The sequence below is a fragment of the Barbus barbus genome (assembly GCF_936440315.1).
Source record: "Barbus barbus genome assembly, chromosome: 17".
NCBI classification, from domain to species: Eukaryota; Metazoa; Chordata; class Actinopteri; order Cypriniformes; family Cyprinidae; genus Barbus; species Barbus barbus.
Window position 1 is genome coordinate 30,446,630 of NC_136745.1, and position 26,100 is coordinate 30,472,729.

The window sequence follows — 26,100 nt, forward strand, 5'->3', positions numbered from 1 at the left end:
CAGAAACACAGCAGACCAGACCAGAGATTAAGATTAAGGTCCAATTCAGTCACTTTAATGGTCTTATCTGTGTATGTGTCTACATTTACTCATCATTTATTACAAAATATGAAAAAAAAAATATTTAAAATTGTCCTGCAAGCAAAGTATCTGTCTGGTGACATTCCAGGTAACACATTTAGATTATTAAAACATTGTATGTTTTTAAATTATATTAAAATGTCCAGTTTTATGCGTGATTGTAACGTTATTTAAAGTTTACAAGAATGTTTCTAACTTTTCCACCCAAAATATTACATTATTTCAAACACCTATTTTTTTAATTCTAAGAACTATAAAATGTCCAGTTTTCTTGTTGTGAATGTTTTATAAAGGTTGCAAAAACGTTTCATAAAAAGTAAAAATAGCATCATAAGGACGTTCAGAGAACGTTGATCTTAGAATGTTTGCTCTCAGTGTTATAAGACCATATATTATACGTATATTAATAAAGTTATAAGAATATTATGTAAACATTAACATTTATATAATCCCTGCTGAATAATGAGACTCTTACCAATAAGATTTAATTAGCACCAGCAAAAGCCATCTTTACACTGCAAAGGTCGCTTCTGTCATTGCATTTATGTTTATTTACACAGACTGTTTAAAGCTGCTCAAATGTGGCATGAATATATTTATACAACAGATGCATAATCATAATGCTATGAAATCAATGTAGTTTTTAATTATACAACGTAGCCTATATAAAATATAAATTAGGAAAATTACAAAAACAAAGTTTAATGTTGCTCTGATGCTTCTGTTCATTTTCACAGAACCAGAGCTGCATCAGAAGTGATCTGGGGGTCAGAGCAGGCACATCAGATACTATATATAAACACACGAACTTTATAAATACTAAAATAAAATAAAATCATTATTGTTGATTATTGATATGCACGCATGATTATTAATTTTAATTTTTGCACACCATATTTTTGTATATTACACAAACTAAACAAGCAGGGAACTGCTTATGAATTAGGTTATTGCTGTGTTATGCATTATAAATTCAAGACTTCACACTGGTCCTCTTCAGGTAGTTTTTACACAGCCGAGTTAAGGCTGCTCTGTGCCTGCTCAAAATTCAGTGTAAAGATGCAATGCTGCATAATAGCCAGACTAAATTACTCCTGCTCAAACCCACCTAATAGTATCAGAGTATACTGTTGCAGTTGATGTGTAAATGCACTCATGCCATCTTTGAGCAGTATAAAGCACCTAAATGCCACTTCAGAAGTGCTTCTGTGCCACCCTTGCCTTGTAAATTTGGTATCATTAGTAGCATTAAAATGCAAATTGGGACAACATTATACATAGAATGTGAGTGAAGGGCATTAATGCATGCTGTAATCTAAAGGGTGTGCAAAAGGTACTGATAATCAGGAAGTAATACTGAAAACTGTACCATTGATATTGCACACAGAGAGAGATAAGTGCGTGTGTGTGTGCGTGTGTGTGTGTGTGCGTGCGTGCGTGTGTGTGTGCGTGTGTGCGTGTGTGTATATATGAACAGCATGGCCAACATCGCGGTCCAGCGGATCAAACGGGAGTTTAAAGAGGTCCTTAAAAGCGAAGAGGTGCGTTTCACATGACAGCTGTCAATCATGTCAATCATGCTTCATGTCTTACACATGTGCATTTCTTCATGTGAGATGAATCACACACACATGCAGCTGATCCGGATGCATCTGTTTGGACTCGTGCATTGAGATAACTCAGTTTAATGTGTGTTTGATCGGTCAGAGGGTGGTTTGGGGGAATGTTATGGTGTGTTTGTCCCGTCCAGGCCGAACCGCATTACTAGCTAAACGAGTCCCCAAACCCGCCGAACCGACTCACAGCACAGCTCTGGCCTCTAAATGTGCTTATTTAATTGATTACATAGCGCTAATTGTGTTGATGCAGTGATATGATGTGTATTCCTGTGTGTTTGTGGTGTTTTTAATAAAGGCCTGTGAATGCTATTATTAGCCGCGTGCTAACCGAAGGCCAGCTAGCTTCATAAACACTCCCGTTTGACATTTAAACAACCTTTTTAGACTCACGACAGTTAATATTTGGGATCATTTATGTAGGCTGACTGGTTTGTGGACTTTATTTCAGTTTTATCGAGGTTGTGGCCTGATAGCATCGTTTAGCATCGAAAGAATCACGACGATTATCAAATTAAGCATTATTTTGATTATTTTGAACACGCATTTTCATTAAAATCACCTTATTAATGTTTGTACTGTAAAGAATACGTGTGATAATGTACTAATGTGTGTGTATTGAGTGTTGTGTGACACTTTTAGCATTAAAACTTCAGCACAAATCAATTTATTTTACTATCTAGCAAAATCTTTGATCCCTCTTTAAATACTAATTCAACTTAAATTATGTGTAAAATTGTGTATAACAAACTATAGTAAGCTGTCATCCACAAATAAAGGGCCAAAAATACCAGTATTACCATGGTACCAAAACCACCATATAATATCATGTTTTTTGTTTTAAGTATAATGGAGTATAATCACTGTTGCCAACTCTTGAGACAAATTATTATTATTTATATATTATATTTATATTATTTATTACCAATAAATGAGCCTGCAACATATTAAACTGAAGCCACTCTTTTATCTGAAAAGCAAAACAGAAGCTATTTTACAAAAATTAGCAAACTGCAACACAAGTGGGAACAAAACTCATAAAAAAAAACAAAATGCCAAATAAATATATATTTAATTGTATATTATATTAAAAAAGAAAATATTATATTATATAATATTATTAAAAAGATTAAAAAAACATTAAGCTGTCATTTATGTGTATTCAAGAAGTCAAAACGTAATCTAATAATGTGGTCTAAGTTTAAATGTTAAAAAAAGAAATGCATTTTAAGACATCTTGCCATACCAGGCTATTCGAACCAAATGTATTTACTCTTATTATTAGGATATGACTGCTTGTTTTCTTTTACAGCCCATGATAATTAATACAATACAAAAACATTGTAAAAAATAAAAAGTCATCCCACTCCTCTACGTCTACTTCTATCATTGCTTGGATTACAGCCTTCTTTTTGAATGTGATTTTTCTCCAATGAGGGACGGGACATATGGCAAATTACGCTAGGGCACTTATATTATTGCACTGGTTGGCTTTTAACTGCGAGCAGACAGAGTGTCAATCAATGCATTGGAGAACATGGCGAACATAAATAAAGAAACGAAGTTGCTTGTCAGATTTCCCTAACAAGCAACCTTATTTTTTTTAAATAAGACCAAAAAACTGCAACCCGTTAACAGGGATTTTTTCACGCAACTTTACAAACAAAGAAGCCCAAAGTTGCATATAATACGCAGACTTGGCAACTGTGAGTATAATGTAAATACCATATTAATGATCTTTCTGTAGGAAGATTTACCATATAATACCATCTCTGTACCACAAATACAGCATTTTTCTATGTATTACTATTATTATTATTATTTTGCAAGAATTTGTAGTTTTAGCTTTTGGATTTATTGGGTTTGAATTTTGGATTCAGTTTTGAAGTTTGTGGTCTTGACTTTTTCCATTTTAAATTTCAAATGTTAATTTTAACGTTAACTAAATTTCGGCGCTCTCAACCTTTTGGTGTTCCCAATCCAGACATTCTAGACATTTTCTACTCCCATTTTGGCAGAATTCTGTGGAACATGTAAACTATGTCACTTTTTGACTAATTGTTCTGACGCTTTATTTTCACAGACGAGTAAAAACCAGATCAAGGTGGATTTAGTGGATGAGAATTTCACAGAACTAAAGGGGGAGATCGCGGGACCGCCAGATACGCCTTATGAAGGTCAGAGAAAAGATGTTTTTCTGAGCTGTTGACTGCGTTTCTGAAAACTTTCAGACCTGAAATACCATTTCTGATTGCAAAGATATGTGCAGTATTTATTATATGCTTTTTGAAGATTTAATTTTCAGATCATCTGCAGTACACAGAATCCGTATGTTTTGCCACACTTGCCAGTGGGCAGGATTTAGCAAATACACTGATAAAGCGCTCTTCTTTTTACCAGTTGTTCAATTGTATTTTGCATTATATTTATGAAAAAATACATGACAGTGTGGTTATTCTGGCAATAATCTCTCAAAGTTATGAACAAATGTTCTTCAGTAGCGTTAATAGAATGTTCCCTCAGAGATATCTGGTCTTTAATAATGTTAGCACAACATTATTTAGCCTATACTTTATATACTGTGTTCTTTCCTGAAATGTTTCAGTTAGTTATGTTTTTAAATGTTACTATTAAATTCAGAATGTTCGGAGAACATTCAAAAGTAACATTCTTAGAATGTTTGTAAAATTATAAAATGGAATGTTCCATTAACATTCACATGAACAAGTAAAAAATGTTTTTAAACGTTTTTTTTTTAAAACTGGACATTTTGAATGTTTAGAGAACATTTAGAAATAACGATGTTATTTTTTGTGAACATTAGTAAAACGTTTCTTGGAACATATTTTTGTTAGCTTAGATATGATGTTGATTTTATATCTTGCTTTGATTTTGGCTCTACTTTTGCTTGACTTTCTGTCTTGTTTTGTAGGTGGCAGATTTCAACTAGAAATTAAAATTCCAGAGACATATCCATTTAATCCACCAAAGGTGAGTAATAAGACGATGTTCTGCCGAGTCAAAATACTGGCTAATCTAGTTAAACTGGGTTTGTTGTTACAGACTCTTGCTCAGAAACATGTTTGGCTGTATTTATATGATTTGTGATATTAGGGCACTGTTGACTTGCAGTGCTGTTTGTGTAAAGAAACACATGCAGGAGGCTTCGTATAAACTCAATAGCCTTCAGTAGACAAAAAAGACTGGACAAGCGTTATTTTACCACATCTCAAAGAAAACACTTTATATATTATGTGCATTTCACTCTAAGCCTGTATTATTTTAGTATCATTGATATAATACAAAAGTTTTTGTTAATATTTTTTAATTTGATTTAATATTTATATTTTCCATTTTTACTTTAATCTTAGATAAATTCTTAGAAGTTTTGTTTGTGTGTATTTATGAATATTTTAAGCATGCCTATATAGGTTATATATTTTATTTTATTTAGTTTTAATTATTTTACTACATCAATTTACTTTATTCTTGTTTTTTTGTTGTGTTTTTGTCATTTTATTTATTTATTTATTTGTGTCTGCATAGTTTTGATTTATTGATTTTAGTTTCTTTATTTTTAGTTATTTTAGGACACTTTATTTCAGTAAAAGTTTATTTTATTTCAAGAATCAAAATAATTATTTTTTTTTTTTTTATGGTTTTAGTTTTACTTAACTATTATAACTTTGCTTTAAGCAACATGAATATGTTTGCACAGAAATCTGTCGACGATCGGTCTTAACTTGTTCCTAGTTTAAAATTTAGATGTATCAAGAATCATTTTGTACTCACATTGTGACTCACTGAATTGAAACTGAATCAATCCTTGAGCTTGACCTCTATTTTTGACTAATGTCTTTTAAATGACAATTAAATAGCTTGCATTTGTCTACTGATGTTGTTCAGGTTCGGTTTATAACGAAGATCTGGCATCCCAACATCAGCTCAGTAACAGGTGCCATTTGTTTGGACATCCTGAAGGACCAGTGGTAAGATCTCACTGAAGCACAGTAGAGATGTGAACCGCAGCGAGCGCTGGAGCTGAAGCTGTGTGTGTTTCAGGGCGGCGGCGATGACCCTCCGAACAGTCTTACTGTCACTACAGGCTCTTCTGGCCGCCGCTGAGCCAGATGATCCACAGGACGCAGTAGTTGCCAATCAGGTAGAGGTTTTGGGCTCGTGTTGGGAATGTGCAATTAGGGATGGGCGATATGGCCTTAAAAATATATCACAATATTTTTTGTATTTATTGCGATGATGATAATTCAGGGAATCATGTTTCTTTAGAGAAAAGTATTATCTTTCCTATTTTTACCCAAAATAGGGTGTTGTGAGCATTACTGAGTAGCCTACACATGTAATGTAATGACTGTTTAATTCATACTGGAAACCAGAGGGCGCTCTTGTGCAGAAATTACACATATGCATCACAGAAGTACAAAGGGCAGGAAAAAAGGAATTGTCTGTTCCTGAAATCGCCCCCTATAGCCTCATTCACTATTCCCTACATTAGTCCACTCATACAGTTCACTTGAAGGAGTGAATGAAAACGAGTGAGTGAATTCAGACACTGAGTGCAACGAAAGGACTGCCGCTTTTGCATCGTTTGCTTGCTGTTTAATAATCATTTGATACGGGCAGCTCCAATAGTAAGATTGAAGGATTTATCTTGAACTCTGTTATGTAAATTATGTATAAACCCTAATAGTCAATTTACAATTAATTTGTACCTGTGTTGTATTACGCCGTGGACGAGCGCTTCTAAAATGAATGGATGGGTGATTCAGCTGCGGGCGCCATCTTCTGGTGAGATGCGGGAACTCACTCGGCGCGACTCTCACAGTGCATTATGGGTTATCTCTAGCCGTTGAGTGTACATCGGTTGTACTCGAGAACGTCCACTATGGTTTCGGACACCACTAAAAATGGCTGTTATTGGGGGTGATTTCGGATACAGCCATTGTGATGCATTCTAATGTGATTATTACACTTCAAATGGCAAAGATTAAATTAAATTATTGTGTGCGCTGCACATTTGAAAGTAAAAATGCTTTGCTCATGTACTGCTGATGAATTTTGATTTTGAATTTTAAAAAAACGTGCAGTAATGTAGATGTACACTACTTTTCAATTTTTTTTTATTTTTTTTTATTAATATTAAGCAGGGATGCATTAAATTGATCAAGTGCCTGTAAAGACTTGTATAATGTCACAAAAATGTCAGTTTCAAACAAATGCTGTTCTTTTGAACTTTCTATTCATCTGTGAATCCTGAAAAATAAAATGCATCAGTTTCCACAAAAATATTGTGCAGCACAACTGTGTTCAACATTGATAATAATCAGAAATGTTTGTTGAGCAGTAAATCAGTATATTATTATGATTTCTGAAGATCATGTGACACTGAAGACTGGAGTAATGATGCTGGAAATACAGCTGTGCATCACAGAAATAAATTACACTTTAACAGATATTCACATAGAAAACAGATATTTTAAATTGTAATAATATTTCACATTTTTACTGTATTTTTGATCAAATAAATGCAGAAGAGACTTCTTTCAAAAACATTTTAAAGATCTTACAACCTCAAACTTTTGAAGAGTGGTGTATATATATATATACCACCATAGTTTCACTCACATGCAGGTTTTCTACTAGAAAAACATAAAATGACTTACTAATATAAATAAGCATGTTTTGAGTCTGAATTGGTCACTTCCTGTTGTAACGTTCTTTATTTCCTGTCTGGAAGTATAAACAGAACCCAGAGATGTTCAAACAGACGGCTCGACTCTGGTCACATGTTTACGCAGGAGCTCCCGTCTCCAGCCCGGACTACACACGCAAAATAGACAAACTCTGCGCTATGGGCTTTGATAAAGTGAGTAAATACACACACATTGACATCACATTTGTATGGAAGCATGTTTTACAAAATTAAAAAAATTATAATAATTGCGATGTTTTATCTCACAATTCGAACTTTTTTCTCATCATTTTGAATTTATAGCTCACAACCTGTACTTTGTTTCTCAGAAATGCTAGATATAAACTCAGAATTGCAAAAAAGTTTGAATTGTGTTATAAATTGTGAAATATAAACTCACAATTGCAAGAACAAATTGGAATTGTGAGGTAAAAAAGAAAAACATCACAGTTACCTTAACAAAAAGTCAGAACTGCGAGAAATAAACTCAAAGTTCTGATTAAAAAAATTCTTAATTGTGAAAGAAGTCACAATTACCTTTTTTTATTATTCTGTGGTACAAACAATCTTCCATACATTTGTGTACATCACATTTAGTGCAGGTTTTCAAAGCTGGAAAATAATTATCACAAACTTCTCTTTCTGTAGCACTTCTGTGCCAAATATTTGTCCAAAAAGCATATGCACATACTTCTATTTGTGTGCTGTGATTTTATAATTTTGCACACTATTATGAAGGAGAGTAATTGTGATGCAGCTTATGATTTTATGACAGATGAAGTTTGTGTAGCAAGTATTTCCTCCGCTCAGAATCACTGACGTGGATCTTCTCTTCTCCTCAGAACGCAGTAATAGTGGCGTTGTCGTCGAAATCCTGGGACGTGGAGACGGCGACAGAACTGTTGCTTAGTAATTGAGTCCAACCTGAGGGGCCAAAGCACCTTATCTGACACAGTCCCACCCACAAAACTCCTCCTCCTCCTCCTCCTCCTCAGTCCACAGTACCTTCATCTTTCTGTCTCTCTCTTTCTATCTTCATCTTATACCATTCCTCCGTTCGAAACGGTTCATCCCAAACTAAAATGCCGTCATCTTTATGTTGTTCTAAACTTGTCTGACTTTATTTCTTCCACGGGAGACGTTCAGCTGAATGTTCACGCTGCTCTGTCTCTGTACAGAGAACGGCTGGTGATTTGGCAGTAATAACCTCCACCAGTTTTCCTTGTATATGATTGGTATGGAAGCTTGTTTCTGCCATGAAATAAAAAAATAATAATTCGGACTTTGTTTTTCGCAAAACAAAAGTCAAAACTGCGAGATGTAAACAGAATTATTTTTCTCCTTGCAATTCTGAGTTTATATCTCACTATCCTGAGTTTATATCTCACTATCCTGAGTTTATATCTCACTATTCTGAGTTTATATCTCACTATTCTGAGTTTATATCTCACTATTCTGAGTTTATATCTTGCAATTTTGAGTTTTATCTCATAATTCTGAGTTTGTCTCAAAATTATGGGTTTTTATCGCAAAATTCTGAGTTTATATCTCATAATTCTTAATTTATGTCTCAAAATTCTGAGTTTATATCTCATAGTTCTAAGTTTATATCTCATAATTCTTAATTTATGTCTCAAAATTCTGAGTTGATATCTCATAGTTCTAAGTTTATATCTCATAATTCTTAATTTATGTCTCAAAATTCTGAGTTTGTATCTCATAGTTCTAAGTTTATGTCTCAAAATTCTGAGTTTGTATCTCATAGTTCTAAGTTTATATCTCATAATTCTTAATTTATGTCTCAAAATTCTGAGTTTGTATCTCATAATTCTGGCTTTTTCTCAGAATTGCACGTTTATTTCTTGCGATTCTGAGAAAAAATTGAGAATTGTGAGATTAAAAAAATCACAATTACCTTATTTTTTTATTCTGTGGCGGAAATGGGCCTCCGTAGGTTTGGAACAACATGAAAGAGGGAAAAAAATTACATTTTCATTCATTTTTAAGTGAACTGGCCATTTTTTCCCTCTATATCTTTCTCTCTCTTTTCTTTTGTTTACTTATTTTGGTTTGGATGTGCCTTTTTTCTTTCTCTCTCATAATAATAATCACCATCATCTCCCTCAGATTGGTTCTGCAATCTGACTGTAGCCCCGCCCCCTCATGCACACGCCCAATCAGCACTACGGTTGTACTCCCACCTGCACAATCATTGGCTCTTTCATCTGGAAAACATTTGGATGACATTTTTAAGACTCCAGTGTCAAGCAGAATGGAAATGGTTGGTTCACTCATAGATGTTAATCTCAAACAGTCAAGACTGGAAGAAACCCACACACGCAAATAAACGAAAGACGAGAGTTCATCTGTAAATAAAGCTATTAAAGTCTGTATAAATTAAAGCAATGTGGCAATGCCTTTATTTATTATTGCTTTGTGGAATAGTGAAATAAACACCAGTTTCATGGCTGAGCATGTGATGTTTGGATGATCTGTATTTTGCGTTGACTGGTTCTGAGAGTGCAAAAACATTCATAAAACATCTTTCTGAGTATATAATAATGTAGACAGATATTGGCATAATATATAGTGAGAGAGAGAAAATGTTAATTAGAACTTCAGAAGAAACTACAGCGCAGTAGACATTTGTGACTATAAGAGCAGTAACACTTTATAAGAAGTTACATTACATTACAATTAAAGTGAAAGCTGAGTTGATTTTGATCATATCTAATGTAAATATTGTTTTATGAGTGATATCAGATTTTTAGACCCCACTGACATTTAAAATATGAAAGTGAAATTATTTGAATAAGAGTGTCCAAAGTTAAAAGTAGCCAATAAATAACAAATCTCTCTCTTTCTCTCTCTCTCTCTCTCTCTCTCTCTCTCTCTCTCTCTCTCTCTCTCTCTTTCTCTCTCTCTCTCTCTCTCTCTCTCTCTCTCTCTATATATATATATATATATATATATATATATGTTAGTGTTATTACATATGAATACTTTGTTTTATACCTGTATAACATGCACAACAGTTTTTCTCCATACAGTTAAAGTTTTTTTATTTATTTATAATTTTCACTCATAAATGGCTGGTCATTTTCACAATTAATTAACAGTTAAACAGTTCACAAATTATTAACAAATAATTTGTTTATGTGTTTATTCGTGTGTGTGTGTGTGTAATTTAGTGTACATCATTAAAATGAGTATTTTATGTATCTGAGTAATGTTATGTAGGATAAACAATTGTTTACATTATTTACTATTTACTAAAAATGTACTTAAACGTGTAAAGTTTTATTGGATGCTATTACCTCTTTATTGCACATGTACTCTGATATTTTCAGACATGGCACCACAGTGATAATATGTTTGGATATTTATGCATGTATATTGATTAATTAGGCTACCATTGTGAAGCAATTAGAAGTGACATATTTATATTGTGCATCATTCAGCACCAACTTTAAAGTATTACCCACTTTTTTCGGACGCATGGCAGCATGGTAAAGTGTTTTGGTGGGTTTTGTGAGTGTGTTTGTGTTGTTCTGGTCAGCTGTCTTCTGGTTCCAGACCTCTCCGGTTTCTGTCCGTTTTGTCGTGTTTCTGTTGGCTAGATGCGTATCTTGGTTCTGAAGGGAGGATAAACTCAGTCACCTGATCACATGACCCTCAGATCTCACGGAGGGGATCTCACACGCGCTTTAACATCTAAAACTCAACCCTGTGCCAAAAGCGCGCAAGACGAATGACCCAGATTGCATTTCGCTCCCCTGTCAGTTCAGGACACGATGTAATGATAAAGGTGTCATTTCCGTCTCCATCCTCGCATCATCTCCGTTACCTGCCGCGAGCCCACCTGTTGCGCGCATGATTGACAGCTCAATAGCGGCGCGTCTGGTTACCCGGCGCGCAACGCGACACCCGCAGCTCCAGTGTCCCAAACTCCAGCGCGTAACGGGCCAGAACCGAGCGGATTACCGCCGAGCTGATGAAGATCCTCGCTGTCCTGTGAGGCGGATGATCTGCGGTCGGCGGGATGGAGGGGACGCGGCGCGGGATGGAGATGCTCCTCTTCTCTGCGTTATTGCTGGTTGAAGGTGAGACATGCATATTCATATTTCTATTCTAACCAGATTATACATTAATATTAATTCCAGGCTGGTTTGGTGTTGGTGAACCTATGTGGTAGATAATTAATAAGCAATAGGTTGTTGCCAGCTGACAAAATACGTTCTAAGAACGTTCTCTAAAGGTTTTCTGAACATTCAAACCTTCTTGTTTACGCGAATGTTAAGGGAACGTTCCATTTTATAATTTTGTTTGGGAATGTTACTTTTGAATGCTTCTGAACGTTCTGTAAAAAGTAGTAACATTTAAAGAACATTACGTCCGACTAAAATGAACAATGCATAGCAAATGTTTTTGTGCTAACGTTTTGAGAACATTATTAAAGGCCAAATAACTTTGAATGAATGTTCTAATGTTACTGGAAGAATGTTTGTTCATAACTTTGAGAGAACCTCGCCAGAACGTTCTCACATTTATGCTAAATATTGTAAAAAGTGAAGCGCAATTAAATATGTTTTTGAAACGGAACATTTATACTTCAAAGAAAAATATATTTCAAAATGTATTTCAAGGGCAAGACAATTAATTTCCCTATATATAATTAATATATCTTGAAACATATTTTAGCAAATATATTTTTTGCAATGTTTTGTATATTTTGAAATACATGTGCTTATCATCTGGGGATTTCTAATGTGTGTGTGTGTGTGTGTGTGTTCAGCTTCTCATTGCGCTCAGGGTCGGTTTGCACACAAGCTCTTGAACGATCTGATGGAGAATTACTCCAGTGCTCTGCGACCGGTGGACGACACGGACAAATCCCTCAACGTCACTCTGCAGGTCACGCTGTCTCAGATCAAAGACATGGTCAGCTCACACACACACACACACACACGATGCTACTGAAGGTCAGCTGAGCAGAGACACACAGACTGCTGTTAATATTAGATGCAGACAAGAGACACGGAGACAGAAAGAGAGAGTGAGAGAGAGAGAGAGAGAGAGACAGAGAGAGAGAGAGAGAGAGAGAGAGAGAGAGACAGAGAGAGAGAGAGAGGGGGAGAGAGAGAGAGGATGGATATATATCACACAGCTGATGCCATGGCTTGTTCCTCTACTGCTAACCCAGTGTAACTTTTTGCAAAACACAACACACAATTCTCTCTGTAACACAAAACAAACTTTTGAACAGATTGAAGATGTGTACATTTTTCTTATTTTGCCTAAATATCATATTTTTTTCCCATTTAGTACTGCCCTTCAGAGGTTACAGAAGATACTTACATGTTTCCCAGAAGACAAAATAAATTAAATTTACCCTGATATACAAATTCAAAACGTTTTCACTTTTATAAATTCAAGTAATATTTTCTCTTGTGGACTATATATGTAAACATGTTTAATGTGAAATATCTTATTCAGGTCAGTAATAAATAAAAAAAGTAAAAATAGCATGCGTTTTGTATGATCCCTCTTATTTTGGTAAAATAATTAACATTTTGCAGATTCTGAAAGGGAGATGTAAATTTTTGATCTCAACTGTAGTAGTTTAACATCACCTGGCCATCTGTGTGTGTGTGTGTGTGTGTGCGTGCAGGATGAGAGGAACCAGGTGTTAATCGCGTATCTGTGGATCAGACAGACGTGGCACGACGCTCATCTGAAGTGGAATAAAGAAGAGTATGACGGTCTGGAGGTGATTCGCATTCCTAGCAGCCTCGTGTGGAGACCGGATCTGGTGCTGTATAACAAGTACGCCCCCCGTACGTTCACACACACATCTGCTATCCTTCCACTGACGTCTCTCCACAGCTCCAGTGAGGAACTATCAGTATCCTGTATCCTCTGTATTCTCTGTGTGTGTATTCTGCTCCTCAGGGCGGATGATGATTTCTCCGGGCCGGTGGACACTAACGTGGTGCTGCGGTATAACGGCGAGATCACGTGGGACGCTCCGGCCATCACTAAGAGCTCCTGTGTGGTGGACGTTTCCTACTTTCCCTTCGACAGCCAGCAGTGCAACCTCACCTTCGGCTCATGGACCTACAACGGAAACCAGGTGCAAATACAGTATTACATCCCCAAACATCTGGCTGATGTTATGTAACGGTTGGGTTAAATAATGTGATATTTTATGATGTTAAAAGTTATCACAACATTTGTGGAAAACAATCTTTTTAAACATTAGATGTATTCAAAAGATGCCATTAGATGCCTGATTTTACACATATCTAAACATTTTTAAATCAAGGTACATTTACTGGAGAATATAAAATCTTGTTTTCTGAAAAATTTAGTTTATGCTTAAAACAAGAAAAATATCTTTCAGATTATTTTTCTTTTTTAGTCAGAAAAATAATCCTGTTTTCCTTTTTTTCAGTCATTTTGCTTCCTCCATAAATATTGCCTTGATTTACCTATTTTTTTTTATATTTGTTTATATTTATTATATGAATAAAATGATTTTCTGCAGTGCATGGGATCTTTTTGTATGGTGCCAATATCAGGCTTATTATAGTTAACTGAAACTAAACCTTTCTCACTTTCATTTATCTTAACTTGATGTACTAAAATAACTCAAACTTAATAAATAAATATGAACTGTAAGACATTAAAAAAACTAATAATAACGACCAAACCACACAACAGTATTATTAAAATTAACAGATATTACAATGAAAAGTGAAAATATGAAAAGAAAAACTAATATAATAATAAAAACTATAATGGTATCTCAATGACACTAAAATAACACTGGTCCACATTAAACAATCCCACATTCAAATAGTATAGGAAGTACAGCATAAATGAAGCACTACATATTTAACAAAAAAATATTTCTCAACAAATAAAGCTGAGAAAATATTTTTCACAGTATTATGATAACCTACAAATAACATTAAATTAATGTGCATGTGCACAAACCTGTAAAATACATTAAACGTTTTTCACAGCCTAAATAATAAAACATTAGCTGTCTAATTTCATATAACTAGACTTTAGCTTTTAAATGCTTAGACATATTGGCACATCATTTGGTGGAAATCATTGTCAGGATGTCCTAAAAGTGCCTAAAAAGTTTGAAGACAGTGCCACCTAGCCTTTATAAGATATACAGTAAATCTCTAGTGCAGCTTGCAGTAAATTCTGGCCAAGATTTATCCACAGACTTATTTAAATAATTCTATAGTGGGACATGCTGTATAAAGTCGAGACTATCTGGTATCTAACCCATTTGTCTCCTGCAGGTGGACATCACCATGGGCATGGACAGCGGTGATCTGTCGGACTTCGTGGAGAACGTGGAGTGGGAATGCCACGGGATGCCGGCCACTAAGAACGTGATCATGTACGGCTGCTGCTCGGATCCGTATCCCGACATAACCTACACGCTCCTGCTGCAGAGACGCAGCTCCTTCTACATCTTTAACCTGCTGCTGCCCTGCTTTCTCATCTCCTTCCTCGCTCCTCTGGGCTTCTACCTGCCTGCAGACTCAGGCGAGAAGGTCTCGCTGGGCGTCACTGTCCTGCTGGCGCTCACCGTCTTCCAGATGATGGTGGCGGAGAGCATGCCTCCCTCCGAGAACGTTCCTCTGATCGGTGAGTCTCTCAATTAGTGTGTGGGGTCCTAGTTTTGGGGTCCGTAATGAATGCTTTTATTCATCAGGAATGCATCAAATTGATAATAAGCGACAGTAGAGACATTTATAATGTCAAAAAATATTTATATTTCAAATAAATGCTGATCTTTTTAACTTTCTTTTCATTTGTGAATCCTGAAAAATAAAATGTATCACAGTTTCTACAAAAATATTGTGCAGCACAACTGTGTTCAACATTAATAATAATCAGAAATGTTTCTTGAGCAGTAAATCAGTATATTAGAATGATTTCTGAAGATCATGTGACTCTGAAGACTGGAGTAATGATGCTGAAAATACAGCTTTGATCACAGAAATAAATTACAGTTTAACAGATATTCACATAGAAAACAGCTGTTTTACATTTTAATAATATTTTACAATTTGTACTTTATTTTTGATCCGATAAATGCAGCCTTTTGAGCAGGAGAAAAATCTTACCAACCCCAAAATTTGGAAAGATAGTGTCTAAACTCACAACCTGTATTTATTGTAAATTCCTCTTGTTATAATTCCAATACAGCTTCCTATGTTTTAATTAAATTCAAATTTAGAATTTTGCACAACCTTGTACGCAGTATGAATATTATACATGATGGTTTAAAAACAATTACTGCTGATTTTACTTCCAGTTTCTTACTGGTGATGCAACTTTATTTAACATTAATACATAATATATAATAACAAGTATACACACACACACAGTATATGCAGTTTTATATATATATATGTATATACTGTATATACAATGGTGTGAAAAAGTGTTGGCCCCCTTCCTGATTTTTTTTTTGCATGTTTGTCACACTTTAATGTTTCAGATCAAACAAATTTAAATATTAATCAAAGATAACACAAGTAAACACAACATGCAGTTTTTGAATGAAGTTTTTTATTATGAAGGGAAAACAAAATCCAAACCCACATGGCCCTGTGTGAAAAAGTGCTTGCCCCCTAAACCTAATAACTGGTTGGGCCACCCTTAGCAGCAACAACTTCAATCAAGCGTTTACGATAACTTGCAATGAGTCTGTTACAGCACTGTGGAGGAATTTTGGGCCACTCATCTTGGCAGAATTGTTGTAATTCAGCCACATTGGAGGGTTTGAGCATGAACCTCCTTTTTAAGGTCATGCCACAGCATCTCAATAGGATTCAGGTCAGGACTTTGACTAGGCCACTCCAAAGTCTTCATTTTGTTTTTCCTCAGCCATTCAGAGGTGGATTTGCTGGTGTGTTTTGGATCATTGTCCTGCTGCAGAACCCAAGTTCGCTTCAGCTTGAGGTCACGAACAGATGGCCGGACATTGTCCTTCAGGATTTTTTGGTAGACAGCTGAATTCATGGTTCATTTATCACAGGAAGTCTTCCAGGTCCTGAAGCAGCAAAACAGCCCCAGACCATCACACTACCACCACCATATTTTACTGTTGCTATGATGTTCTTTTTCTGAAATGCTGTGTTACTTTTACGCCAGATGTAATGGGACACACTCCCAAAACACTTTTTCACACAGGGCCATGTGGGTTTGGATTTTGTTTTCCCTTCATAAAAAAAACATTTAAAAACTGCATGTTGTGTTTACTTGTGTTATCTTTGATTAATATTTAAATTTGTTTGATGCTCTGAAACATTAAAGTGTGACAAACATGCAAAATCAGGAAGGGGGCCAACACTTTTTCACACCACTGTATATATGATAATGTCATTAATTAGCTGTTTTAGTGAACGAGATTATGTTGGAGTTTGCTAGTAAACAACTAACTGGTGAATTTTATTCATTTGCCAAAGCTTACATTTTTACTTTCATTTGATGCTTGGCAAGAGGTAATTGTGAATTCTGATTGAATTATCTATTATTCTATTCTAAACACAAACAAAATAGAGCAAAATAATTATTGACACAGAGCTCTGTCTCTCTCTGTCAGGTAAATACTACGTAGCGACGATGACTATGATCACAGCATCCACTGCTTTGACCATCTTCATCATGAACATTCATTTCTGTGGAGCCGAGGCCAAACCGGTGCCGTACTGGGCCAAAGTTCTCATCATCGACTACATGTCCAAGATCTTCTTCGTCTATGAGGTCGGCGAGGGCTGCACTTCTCCATTTGGACAGATGGAGAAATCCGAGTCTTTCCACGCTCAGAACCAGAACCAGAAGCTCCATCCCAAAAAGAAACCTAAAGCAGCTCCGCCCCCCTGCTGCCCTGACAACAACAAATCAGCCGCCTTCACACTGACCTTTGACCCCTGTGTTTACTGCAGCGGTGGAATCCTCGGGTGCGATCCGAAGCTGGTTTGGAATGTGGAATATATCGCAAACTGTTTCCGCGAGCAAAAGGCCACGTGCCTAAAAGTAGCCGAATGGAAGAAGGTCGCCAAGGTCATGGACCGAATCTTCATGTGGATATTCTTCATCATGGTCTTCCTCATGAGCATACTCATCATCGGGAAAGCACCTTGAGCTGATTGGTGTGGCAGTCAGGTGAGAGACTAGAGCGCAGACGCCATATTTAATTGGACAATTGACATTTTCAAGTTCCACTTGCATGTTTTGCCCACTTTTTTTGTCCACTTTTTTCCAACACAGTAAAAACCCTTAAAATTACATGGAAAACAATTATTTTCCTACTCTTTATTTTTGTCTTGTATTTCAGGACAAATATCTAAATCAAGGTACATTCTTAAATCAAGGTACAAGCAAAATGACCGATTTTTAAAAAGTATCAAAATGAAGTGAGTTTATTTTTTAAACAAGAATAAATATCTGCCAATCACATCAGAAAAAATAACTTAATTCTCAGGGAAAACAAGATTATTTTTCTGACCCATCTGGCTGATATTTTTTCTTGTTTAAATCATAAATTTGCCTAGTTTTTAGAAAATAAGACAATATCTTAAGTAATTTTCCTTTTAAAGTAAACATATCTTGATTTAAAGGAATAGTTCAACTAAAAACGTCTCAAGGTTACGTATGTAACCCTAGTTCCCAGAGAGAATGAGACGCTGCATCGAAACGCTTTGGGAACGCCTTCAGCGTGACCACGCTCTGTGTAATCAGACCAGTGGATGGGCGAGATGTCACAGGCAGGGTGATGTAGAGACCAGGAAGCATAAAAGCACATGTTGTGGAAACGACGTCAGCTTCTAGGAATGAACCAAGTGCTCGCAGGGATGCCGAAGTGTGGCCCCGAGACGCAGCGTCTCGTCCCCTCTGGGAACTAGGGTTACATACGTAACCTTGAGACTTTCCCCTTCAGGAACTCGAGCTGCGTCAAAATGCTTTGGGAACGAGATGCCCATGCCGCCAGACTTTCAAATCCCTGCCTAGAGTGGAAGAGCACAGCTAGGGCGAGAGAAAAGGGGAGCCGGGAATGGCTAAAGTAGGCGGGGACCGTGTCCTGAAGGCCAACTTCTGGAGAGTGAGCCTTGACCCCCAAGGAGAGGGGAGATCAGAGGACTTGAGGCTATGGATAGCATCCTGATCCACCACTTAGCATAAGCTTCTCTGGCCGTAGGCCTCAGCGCTCAGTAGAGGAAACGTGTAACTAGGGGCTGTCTGCCCACTGACTGGCCACAACGAGGGGCATGGTTGGCCACAATGGCCGCCACGTAGACCTCTAGGGTGGAGTGGATCAACCCTGTAGAGAACGGGCCTGCAAGAATTCCAGAATTGTACCAACTGGGCAGTTGACTTGGTTGAGCTGGCGGTCTCCGCACCAAGAAGTGAAAGCTTCCACTTCAAGGCATACAGTTTCCTCGTAGACCGAGCTCTGGAATGGAGGATGGTCTCAACAACCTCGCTTGAGAGACCGGACACTATGAGATTTGCCCCCTCGGGGGTCACACCCATAACTTCCACTGCTCCGAGTGGGGGTGAAAGATCTTACCCTCCGCCTGAGAGAGGAGATCCCTCCTGACGGAAATCTCCACAGAGAGCCATCGAGAAGGGAAATCAGGTCCGAGCGCACTCGGCACGGCCAGAACGGGGCTCTTTCGCCCGTCCGGTGCACTCTCTGCAGAGCGATCGGGGAAAGGTGTACAGACGAAACCTCGGCCATGTCTGTACCATGGCATCCAGCCCCCGTGGAGCTGGAAGAATCAGAGAGAACCAGAGGGGACAGTGCGATGTCTTTCGAGTCGCAAACAAGTCCATCTGAGCCTGGCCAAATCTCCAAGTCTGCTTCACCACCTCAGGGTGAAGTCTCCATTCCCCGGGCCTCAGCCCCTGCCTCGACAGGATGTCTGCTCCCATCTTGAGATGCTCAGGAATATGAACTGTTCTCAGCGAGAGGAGTTTGCCCTGGGACCACACAAGGATCTGGTGCGCCAGCCTGTACAGGGGGCGCAAACGCAGACCTCCCTGGTGGTTGATATAAGAGACCACCTTAGTGTTGCTGGTGCCCACCAACACATGGCAATCTCTTAAGTCTGGGAGAAAGTGTTTAAAGCTAGAAACACGACCAGCATCTCCAGGCAATTGATGTGCCACATGAGATGGCGACCACTCCACAGACCACGGACCGAGCGGCCACTCATGACCGCTCCCCAACCAGTGAGAGACGCAACCTGGAGCTCCCCGAGATAAGAACCAAGGTTTCCTACACATGTCTAAGGCACGGAGGCAGCGCCGCGTGTCCTTGAGCACACAAAGCAGGTTTCCCCTCAAGGAGAACCCCTTGTTCTTGAGCCACCACTGTAGGGGTCTCATGTACAGCAGGCCAAAACTAACCACGTTGGAGGCAGCTACCATCAGACCCCGCAGTTTCTGAAACTGCTTGGCAGTGAGTGACCGGCCTTCTTTCACCCTCTTGACTGTCGTGAGGATAGACTAGAACTGAGCAGGGGATACACATGCGCCTGCATCGTGGTCGAATCCCCACCACGCCGAGATAAGTGGTCCTCTGTAATGGAGAAAGCACACCTTTCTTGGCATTTAATTTTAACCCCAGCTCTTTCATGTGAGCGAGAACGACATCTCGATGTCGAACCGCCATACGCTCTAATTGAGCTAATATGAACCCCTTGTTCTTGTTTAATGGATGACCCCGTTAAACTGAGGCGGAGGAGAACCAATCTGGATTCTATAGCCTCACTCTACAGTGTGCAGGACCCTCCGGGACATGTTTGGCACTAGTTTCCACGCTGCCAAATAGTCTACTAAGGGAACCAGTCTCTCGAGACTGGCCTCTCTGGGATACTTAGAGCTGCTAGCTCGGTGCCTTGAAGTGGAGGACCAGCAGGGGATGGCCAATCTAGCTGCTCTAGAGACCTCCGTGGAGGTGGGGAGCCTCTTAGAACATCACGTTTCCGGGCGGTAACTGAGAGAAGTGCTCGCTGGAGACTGCTGCGCCCTGGAACACCGGCAGGGTTGACAGACTGATCTCCTGAGGGCACTGAGGAGAGACGGGCACCGTGTGATGCGGTGTACACCGCTCTTCCCCAGAGGGACCTGCCCCCGAAGTCCTAAGCCATAAGCATCCGGACACTCTTACTGAAGTCTTCTATTGAAACGACGGTCCTCAGACCCTTCTGCTTGAATGAAGAGCTGGAACACGGTTGGGACTGCTCCTTCCCAGCAGCCTCGCTGCCACCTCAACCTCCTTGGAGGAAGAGAGAGCACCGTGCTCCCTACTCGAGAATTCATCCCAAGTGCTCGCTGTATAGAGAGTGAGGGAGGAGAAAGGAGGCCTGTCTTCTGTCCCTACTAAATACACTGTCAAAAAATATCTATATATATATATATATATATATATATATATCAAAGGCAGTCAAACAACCTGACAAGTAAACACGGTCCAGTTGTGAACAGATTAAATATAAAGCATCGCTTTGAATGACCGTAATGCATGAGTCGCCTCGGCAACGCCCGCTGATTTCAAACACAAGCCTTTGCTTCCCTCCAGAAGAAACGTCTCATAGCAACAAATTACTCTCCTCTGAGAAGATAGCTGCAGCCGCGAGCTCTTACTCAAAGGAGGAAGAAACCGCAGCATGGGCTTCCGAATCCCGAGAGAGAGAGCGCTAGATCTAGGGAATACAGATGGAGAATACAGACGTCTCCAACACGTCTGCCAGATCCATATGCGATCCCCGCGATCTCAACCGCGAGCTCGCAGGCACGGACACACTCCTGAAATGCTGCTCATTATGAATTTAATCATAATATGCTTGTACAAACAATCTGCTTTTCGAAATCTCATTGACGTCCTCCACGTCAAGAAGGCTCCCTCTTCAAAGAGAGCCCACCGAGAGACAGACACTTGTAATGCGAGCAGTCCCTCGAGAGCTGATTCTGTGTGTTTTGCTCCCAAGCAGAAAACACATAAACAGCCTGAGATGCTGCCCTCTCTCACCAATGTTTGTCTTCACTCGTAATGGTAAAATAAAGAGTGATAATGGACAGACAACACCAAATAATACACACACAGAATGACAGATAGCTGATGCCGGTTCCACCGCACATGCTTTTATGCTTCCTGGTCTCTACATCACCCCACCCGTGACGTCTCGCCTATCCATTGGTCTGATTACACACGTGATTGAGAGCGTGGTCACGCTGAAGGCATTCCCAAAGCATTTCGATGCAGCTCGAGTTCCTGAAGGGGAACTACATTTTGCTGAAAATCAGGCCATCCCAGATCAGGATGAGTTTGTTTCTTCATCAGGTTTGTAGAAATGTGTCTCTGCATCAGTGTCTCACCAATGGATGCTCTGCAGTGAATGGGTGCCGTCAGAATGAGAGTCCAAACAGCTGATAAAAACATCACAATAATCCACACCACTCCAGTCCATCAGTTAACATCTGGAGAAGACAAAAGCCATTGCTTCCGGCTAAATTATGAGTCCATAATCCATAATAACGTTTTCTAAAGTTAAGAAAGACCATACTTTTACAATTATAATTGAGTTTTCTTAACTTCTTACTACAGCCATTTTGTTTTTGATTCAGACAGATTGTGTTGTATTATGCATCATGCTGGAGCCTCTGTGTGTGTGTGTGTGTGTGTGTGTGTAAAATAATCTGAGTATTAATAATGCAGACTATTGCCTCTCAATGAGCACATCAGTTATCAGTCTTTCTGATCCGCTTTTCTTCATTAGACGGCTGTGACCCGTCTTCATTACAGGAGTCTCTAACACACACACATGCGGCTGTGAATGAGGACATACCACAGACTTACATTGGTTTTATATGAAGCGAATGATCATGCACAGTGAATTATGTTGTCACATTCACTTTACAGAAGCCCCTTTTGTGTGTGGGGCGAATGTTTTACACTACATGTTTCTTTTTCTTTTTTTTTAGCTTATTGTTTATTTTCCATTTTTGCCATATGTACTGTATGTACTTCACCCTAATGGAGGTTTGAGTTCATTCATACACTGATTTTGTTTGTCTGTTGAAAAAAAAATGTAAATCACATATATGCTTTTAAGTCATTATACTCTCTCTCTATTCATTCATACTGTAGATATTCATTTATATATATTTGATATGTTTTATTTGTTTTCTACAGTTCTATGTTATGTGGACTGGAGTTTACAGTAAAAAATTAAATAAAAGTAAGTGTAAAAGTGTAATTGTTAGAATATGCCTATAAATATACGCAAAAAAATATCAGATCCATCCCCGGATGCCAGACCCTGTCAGAAAATATCCATTTTGCCTGGTAACGGTACAACTAAGTAGTCTTCGTCTGATGAACACAAATCCAACAAGTGTTATTATACCACAAACAATAGCGATGGAAAATTACTGCCCTCGGCTGGGGGCATCACCATTCATGATTTTATCACAACTCTTTGTCATGTTGGTTTTTCTATCTTGCAAATTGTGTGAGCATTACAGCCAAACTAATTTCCCTATTATAAAGACAAAGCCTTTCAAGGTAACAAAATATTAAAAAGTATGGCAGATATTTAGGCCAAAGTGGGTGAAGATAAAAATCGGTCATTATTTTATCTTTGTTATTAAAAAATGAGAACAAAGATACACATTACAAATACACATAATATAGAAATAAAACAAACAGTGTTTTATTTTCAGGTACAATAGGTGTATTTAGCAGAGCATTCAAGAAACTGAATGAACAAATATAAAATAAAACACTATAAAAATGTATTCCTGTTAAAGAAACTGTATTAAGGTTTTTCAGTCAAGAGCAGTGAGTGATTTCTCTCTTTGTGTTTGGTGTTTTATTAACATTAAAGCAATAATTCACCCAAGAATTAAAATAGGGTGGTTTTTTATTTTTATGCCTTCATTTACTCACTCAAAAGTTATTTAAACCTGAGTTTCCTTCTTCAAAATAGCGTTAATGTTTAGCAGAAGAAGGTGGAAAACCAAACAGTTGCTGGTCCACAGTGATTTCCATAGTATTTTTTTCCCCTACTGTCAAAGTCAATGTGGACCAGCAACTGTTTAGTTACCCACATTCTTCAAAATATCTTCTTACTGATGTGAATGTGGCACTGTACAGTATATTGATATGGCGGCGCCAGAACTGCAGCTGATAGAATGTGTGCTGTAGCAAGATACAACTAAATTTCTTCAAAAGCAGACTCCTGGCCAAATGGGTGCCCTAAGCAGGATTTTATTGTTGTGCCCCCTCCCTCAAATATTGTGGAAGTAAAAATAAAACACCTACTGTAGTGGTCAAAATAGAACTTTAATAAAATATAAAACTAAATAAATAAATAAATTGTATTATTTACAAATTGCAATTGTAGCTCTAGACAGTTACCTATGGCAGTAATAAGTTGTCTGATTGAGTTTATGGATTCAGAAATCACGCAAAAGAAAATTAAGCAGTTTTACTTCGAAAACCATAGTTATTTTTTGTAAGGGTTGAGATGTCCACATGTTTTTTGTTGAAGAAATTAAAGAGGCTTTGTTTTCTTCATCTTTTTTTTTTTTTCTTGCATTCGCGTACTTTTGCACACTTAAGCGTCGGACCTCAAAGGGGCAGGGGCTCGAGCCCCCGCCCCCCCCCCCCCCCCCCAACTTCCATTTCATGCCGACTTTAAGTTATGACTTTACTTGTTGTCTGAAAAATCAGCTTACTAAACTTTATCAGTTCAAGTAACTACATTAGTCAAGTTGAAATACTTAATATTCTGGGTTAATATAACGTCACTGGGTTAAAGTAAAAAGATAAAGGGAGGGAAAGGTAAGTGGTGTGTGGCCAAGTATGGTGACCCATACTCTGAATTTGTGCTCTGCATTTAACCCATCCTAGTGTACACTCAGTAGTGAACATACACCCGGAGCAGTGGACAGCCAATGCTGCGGCGCCCTGGGAGCAGTTGGGGGTTCGGTGCCTTGCTCTAGGGTCTCACCTCGGACCTTGACAATGAGGTGATAATTTCACTGTCGATTTGCTGATTATGTGCCCTGTAATTACTAATTTAAAACCTTCTACTCTTTGCCATACAAAGATATTTGTTGCTTTTATTTTTCCGCCAGATAAAAAAAGCTATCTAATAAGAATGGTTAAAGAAAGTTAGTAGGGGACGTTTTTTACAAATTGTATCTAGTACCACATTATCTGGGTAATTTAATACATTGTTGGATCAACTGAGTCATCAAAATTTCACTTTAGCCTGGAAACCAAAAGTTGGCGATTCTCCGTTCATAGCAATGACAGAATGAGAGGTGCAGTTCCAGATTAAACCGAACCTGCAACATCAACCTCTAAACCAGAGTACATTTATAAAGTTAAATACACTAGTGCTTTAATCTTAATTTATTCAGGGTGTGGGGACAGTTTTTTTTTTTTTTACAGTTAAGCATCGAGTGCAGGGCCAAGGGAGTTTTTCTGTAATCCTGTGAGGTTTCATATGAATCTATGATTGATCTTATTCCAACTACAGTAAAACTGACTGAGAGCGCGTTTGTTTTGCTCGTGAGGCATCATTCCCGTAGATCTCCTACATTTATTTGTCTCCTACAGTTCTATGTTAAGTGGACTGGAGTTTACAGTAGTTGTAATTGTTAGATCATGCCTCTACACTAGAAATATCAGATCCATCCCTGGACGCCAGATCCTGTCAGAAAATATCCATTTTGTCTGGTAACATAACAACTCAGCTAAGTTGTCTAATACCCAAAACCTGTTAACAGCAAGTCTTGTCTGGTATCCAAAACTGTATTAACAGTCTTCTATCAGCCAAGAAGTTGAAATCCAGTAAATCCAGTGAAGAGCAGAACCAGGAGACGAAGCGATGATAAAAAATAAGCAGAGTTTATTGAATAATGTTAGTTGCATATGTTTCAATGCTCAGAATTCGTTTGATGAACACAAATCCAACAAGTGTTATTATATCAAAAGCAATAGCGATGGAAAATTACTGCTGCACAACAACATCCCACGACGATAAAATGTTGCATTTGAGGATCTTTAGATCCTTCACTCCTTCATGAAAATATTTGATTACATAGACTGATTAAATGCAAGCAAACTTCCATAATCATTATCAAAAACATACCTTGAAAAGTTTGGGTGATCAGACTGTACTCTTCATTTCATGTTCAAAAGAACAGGTCTCTTCTATCTTCCCGCATACCGCCATCAGTTAATTTGGTACAACTGGAATTTCCAAAAATCATTGTGAAAACATTATTTTGCTCTTTGAAAATTGCTGGCGTATATTTTACAAGAAAATGTGTTGAGTTGCCTTTTATTTTTACAATTATTTGTGAAATTTACTTGGAATTTTTGAGTAAAAATTGCTATGTCAATCTTTCAGGTTCAAGATTGAATCCTGCATTTAAATGTGAATATCACTGCTGAAACTTTGCAGCATGTGCAGTCAGCAGCGATATTGACATTAAATGGCATGACATCTTATGCACAGAAGCCACTGTTTAATTGCACATCTGGTTTTCAGTCTAAACATTTTCAATAAAAACCTGACAACTAGAAAACTGTCACGGGACTGCGCCGGAGGGATGGACACGGAGATGAAGATC

General features: G+C 38.0%; 2 protein-coding genes across 5 annotated transcripts; both read left to right on the forward strand.

The window, feature by feature from the left end:
* Positions 1–1,343: 1,343 nt before the first annotated feature.
* LOC306883785 (ubiquitin-conjugating enzyme E2 K-like) lies at positions 1,344–9,893 on the forward strand. Of its 4 annotated transcripts, none has more exons than XM_079439268.1 (8): positions 1,344–1,622; positions 3,781–3,874; positions 4,630–4,688; positions 5,604–5,686; positions 5,760–5,859; positions 7,453–7,581; positions 8,250–8,761; positions 9,180–9,886. In XM_079439268.1, the coding sequence occupies exons 1-7, from the start codon at positions 1,551–1,553 to the stop codon at positions 8,322–8,324; spliced, it is 612 nt and encodes a 203-aa protein (XP_079295394.1). In that variant the 5' UTR covers positions 1,344–1,550; the 3' UTR covers positions 8,325–8,761; positions 9,180–9,886. The 4 variants fall into 4 exon arrangements, with proteins under 4 accessions (XP_079295394.1, XP_079295393.1, XP_079295396.1 ...); XM_079439267.1 differs by having other exon boundaries at positions 1,434–1,622; positions 8,250–9,003; positions 9,131–9,893; XM_079439270.1 differs by having other exon boundaries at positions 1,434–1,622; positions 7,462–7,581; positions 8,250–9,003; positions 9,131–9,886.
* Positions 9,894–11,449: 1,556 nt separating this feature from the next.
* LOC306883485 (neuronal acetylcholine receptor subunit alpha-9-II-like) lies at positions 11,450–17,589 on the forward strand (the record flags this gene model as incomplete). The annotated part of the gene is made up of 6 exons (XM_079438776.1): positions 11,450–11,510; positions 12,203–12,348; positions 13,079–13,233; positions 13,360–13,540; positions 14,730–15,081; positions 17,048–17,589. The coding sequence occupies 6 exons, from the start codon at positions 11,450–11,452 to the stop codon at positions 17,587–17,589; spliced, it is 1,437 nt and encodes a 478-aa protein (XP_079294902.1).
* Positions 17,590–26,100: the final 8,511 nt, after the last annotated feature.

Coding starts and splice junctions, on each gene's coding strand:
- LOC306883785 (XM_079439268.1), top strand. CDS start 1,551: ATGAACAGCATGGCCAACATCGCGGTCCAGCGGATCAAACGGGAGTTT. Junction 1,623..3,780: donor AGGTCCTTAAAAGCGAAGAG/GTGCGTTTCACA, acceptor TTATTTTCACAG/ACGAGTAAAAACCAGATCAA. Junction 3,875..4,629: donor GCCAGATACGCCTTATGAAG/GTCAGAGAAAAG, acceptor CTTGTTTTGTAG/GTGGCAGATTTCAACTAGAA.